Source organism: Mandrillus leucophaeus, unplaced genomic scaffold (genome assembly GCF_000951045.1).
Source record: "Mandrillus leucophaeus isolate KB7577 unplaced genomic scaffold, Mleu.le_1.0 Scaffold170, whole genome shotgun sequence".
NCBI classification, from domain to species: Eukaryota; Metazoa; Chordata; class Mammalia; order Primates; family Cercopithecidae; genus Mandrillus; species Mandrillus leucophaeus.
Window position 1 is genome coordinate 676,332 of NW_012101699.1, and position 3,010 is coordinate 679,341.

The 3,010-nt window shown below is 48.0% G+C and overlaps 1 protein-coding gene across 1 annotated transcript in view; it reads left to right on the forward strand.

Moving 5' to 3' along the window:
- GFPT2 (glutamine-fructose-6-phosphate transaminase 2) overlaps nt 1–3,010 on the forward strand; it is a 48,454-nt gene that overhangs the window by 10,076 nt on the left and 35,368 nt on the right. Inside the window, exons 3-4 of the mRNA XM_011976844.1 lie at nt 1,754–1,812; nt 2,472–2,606. Coding sequence (XP_011832234.1) covers nt 1,754–1,812; nt 2,472–2,606 — 194 coding nt within the window. The remainder of the gene's footprint in view (nt 1–1,753; nt 1,813–2,471; nt 2,607–3,010) is intronic.

Here is a 3,010-nt window from a genome sequence, read left to right on the forward strand (position 1 = left end):
GCGGGAACCCGGGAGGCGGAGCTTGTAGTGAGCTGAGATGGCGCCACCGCACTCCAGCAGCCTGGGCGACAGAGTGAGACTCTGCCTCAAAAAAAAAAAAAAACAAAAAAACAATATCACCAAAGATACTAAACAAAATGGAGAAGGGGATGGATGTGGAGCCAGTTAATATGGAGAAGGGGATGGATGTGGAGCCAGTTAATACGGGTAACTGGTGTGCACAAGAAGCGATCAGAACACAGAGCAGTAAAAATTAAATACATGAAAAACAGAGCTGAGCTGTGGTCGGCACATCTGTTGAAACTGGGCTTTTCTTATTTAAGCCCTCCCATTTTTGAGTGTGACCTCACATAAACAAACAATACGATTTTTTTACATAGAGGAAATCATGGTGAGAATAAAGAAAAAGAATAATGGAAAAGATTTTTTAAAATGCTGTGGGAGAAATCTTTCCTGAAATAAAGGAAAACTTGAGTTAGAGATTCAAAGAAGGGATCAAAAATAGTCAATAGGCCGGGTGTGGTGGCTCAAGCCTGTAATTCCAGCACTTTGGGAGGCCGAGGTGAGTGGATCACCTGAGGTCAGGAGTTCGAGACCAGCCTGGCCAACATGTGGAAACCCCGTCTCTACTAACAAAATACAAAGATTAGCCAGACGTGGTGGTGGACACCTGTAATTCCAGCTACTCGGGAGGCTGAGGCCAGAGAATTGCTTGAACCCCGGGAGGCTGTGGTTGCAGTGAGCCAAGGTCATGTCACTGCATTCCAGCCTGGGTGACAGAGTGAGAGTCCATCTCAAAAAGTAATAATAATAAATAAGACTTCACAGCAATGCTTTGAAAAAAAAGTAGTCAATATTTATGAAGCATATCCAACATCTAGACACTTCCTGGTGGAATTATTGAACCTTAAGGGCAATGGGGAATCTTTATGTCCTCTAGGAGGAGAGGAAAACGGGGCTACGTGCCCAGAAAAATTATCAGGCTGGCCTTGGACCCTTCCCTCAAGGCACTCATACCCCTGCTCTTTATTGAGAAAATGCAGTGGGGTGGAGGCAGACATCCCTCACCGCAGCCCACCCCGCTCCGGCCCCTCCCGGGTCAGCGGGAGTGCTACCTGTGCAGGAAACCACCCGTGAGTGCGGCAGGCCTGGGGGAGGTGGGAGAAGCTGCAGCCGGCAAATCCTGCTGTGCAGGAATGTGGCTGAGCCTGGGGATGCCAGAACTTCTGGGATTTTTCCCCAAGGAAACCAGGATTTTAAAGTGAACCCTCAGAATTTTAAAAATTCAAATACTTTTACAACACAGTGTGGGTCCAATAAAGCACGGGCTGGACTGTTCTTTGCGACCTCTTTGTGCCTAAAGCTGGTTGAGACTGCCTGGAATCATTTCTGGAATGAAGCGTTCATCATCCCCATGGGACACGAACCCCAAAGCCTGTTTGATACAATAGTAGCACACAGGGGAGAGCGCGCTGCATGTCAGGCTGGTGGCTGCTGGTCACTGAACCACTGAACGAAGGATGTGTGTCTCCTCGGGTTTCCACTGTAGCAGCCGCTGCCCTAGACATCCCTGGTGCGAATCTCCAGTTCCATTGTAGCAGACATCAGTGCTAATCACTGTAAACAAAGTGTGCTTAACAGAAGTCGGGAGGCCTGGAGTTTGCCGAGAGTTCTCAAGCCTTGAAATCATCTCTCTTCACATCTGACGTGAGCTTCCTTCCCAATAGCATTTCTCTCCTAACTTCTTTTTCAGAATTTGTTGTCATCCACAATGGGATCATCACAAATTACAAAGATCTGAGGAAATTTCTGGTAAGATGCTTCCCCCAGGTGATGTCTCAATCTGGTGGGATTGGTCTCCCCAGAAACTTTACAACCAGCTCATTCCCTTGCGGAAACCAGTGTGGGAACCGAGCCTCACGCTCAGCCACGTCACTGTGTTGAGCAGGAACCTCTGCCTCGGCTGAGCCAGGCCCTGCAGATCGCGTCTGAGGAGATAACAGGGCATTAGCATTTATCTCAAGGGCCACTGCAGATTCCCAGAATCAAAATAACAGGAACTTTGTTTTATTAAACCGTCTGCGTATATCACACAGCGACTTGTGTACCAGCGGAGTTGGGGCAGAAGGTTAGAGAGTGAATGTCGAAAATTTGAAAGGCTTTGTGGTGTTAGTTGGGATGTGGGTGGATTTGACTCAACGTATTTTATCATTTTGACTGCTGTTATTTTGCAATGTCCAGATTAGTGGCAAGGGCGAGCTTCTGAGGTGGGGTGATCTCAGGGCCTCCCGGAGTGACTCAGAAGTATTTGGCTGTGTGATGCTGGCAAACATTTTTCGTCCCTTCCCAGTTTTCCTTGTTCTCGATTTAAGTCACTCCAAGGGCAGATCACCAGGGAGGAGAGGGAGCTGGCCAGGCAGGCATTGTGCAATGACCAAAATCTGTCACACTGTGCCGACTGCATATTCCAGGAAAGCAAAGGCTACGAGTTTGAGTCAGAAACAGATACAGAGACCATCGCCAAGCTGATTAAATATGTGTTCGACAACAGAGAAACTGAAGACACTACGTTTTCAACACTGGTCGAGAGAGTCATTCAGCAGTTGGTGAGTTACAAATCCCGTCTGACTCATTCCTTCGTTCTTTCATTAAAAACATTTTTTTCCAAGCGGCAAGTGCCAAGGAATCCTTCATTTTTTGTAAACCCTTATTAGACAAACTTGCACAAAGTCCTGAGGGTAAAGGACAGCTCATGTACAGCGCCTCACCTCAGGATGTGACACTCTCGTAGAACTGGAAGACGCTCTGTGGTTTGGGAAGTCAACATCAAATAGAAAGTGACGTGTTTCGCTGTGACTCTTCTGAAATTGTGCCTGGCATTAGAATCCGTGGCTTTTTATGATGCCCACATGAGCTTGGTGGTGGTGTGCAGGGAGGGTTGTGGGTGCAGAGAGGGTTGTGGGTGCAGGGGGGGTTGTGGGTGCAGAGAGGGTTGTGGGTGCAGGGGGGG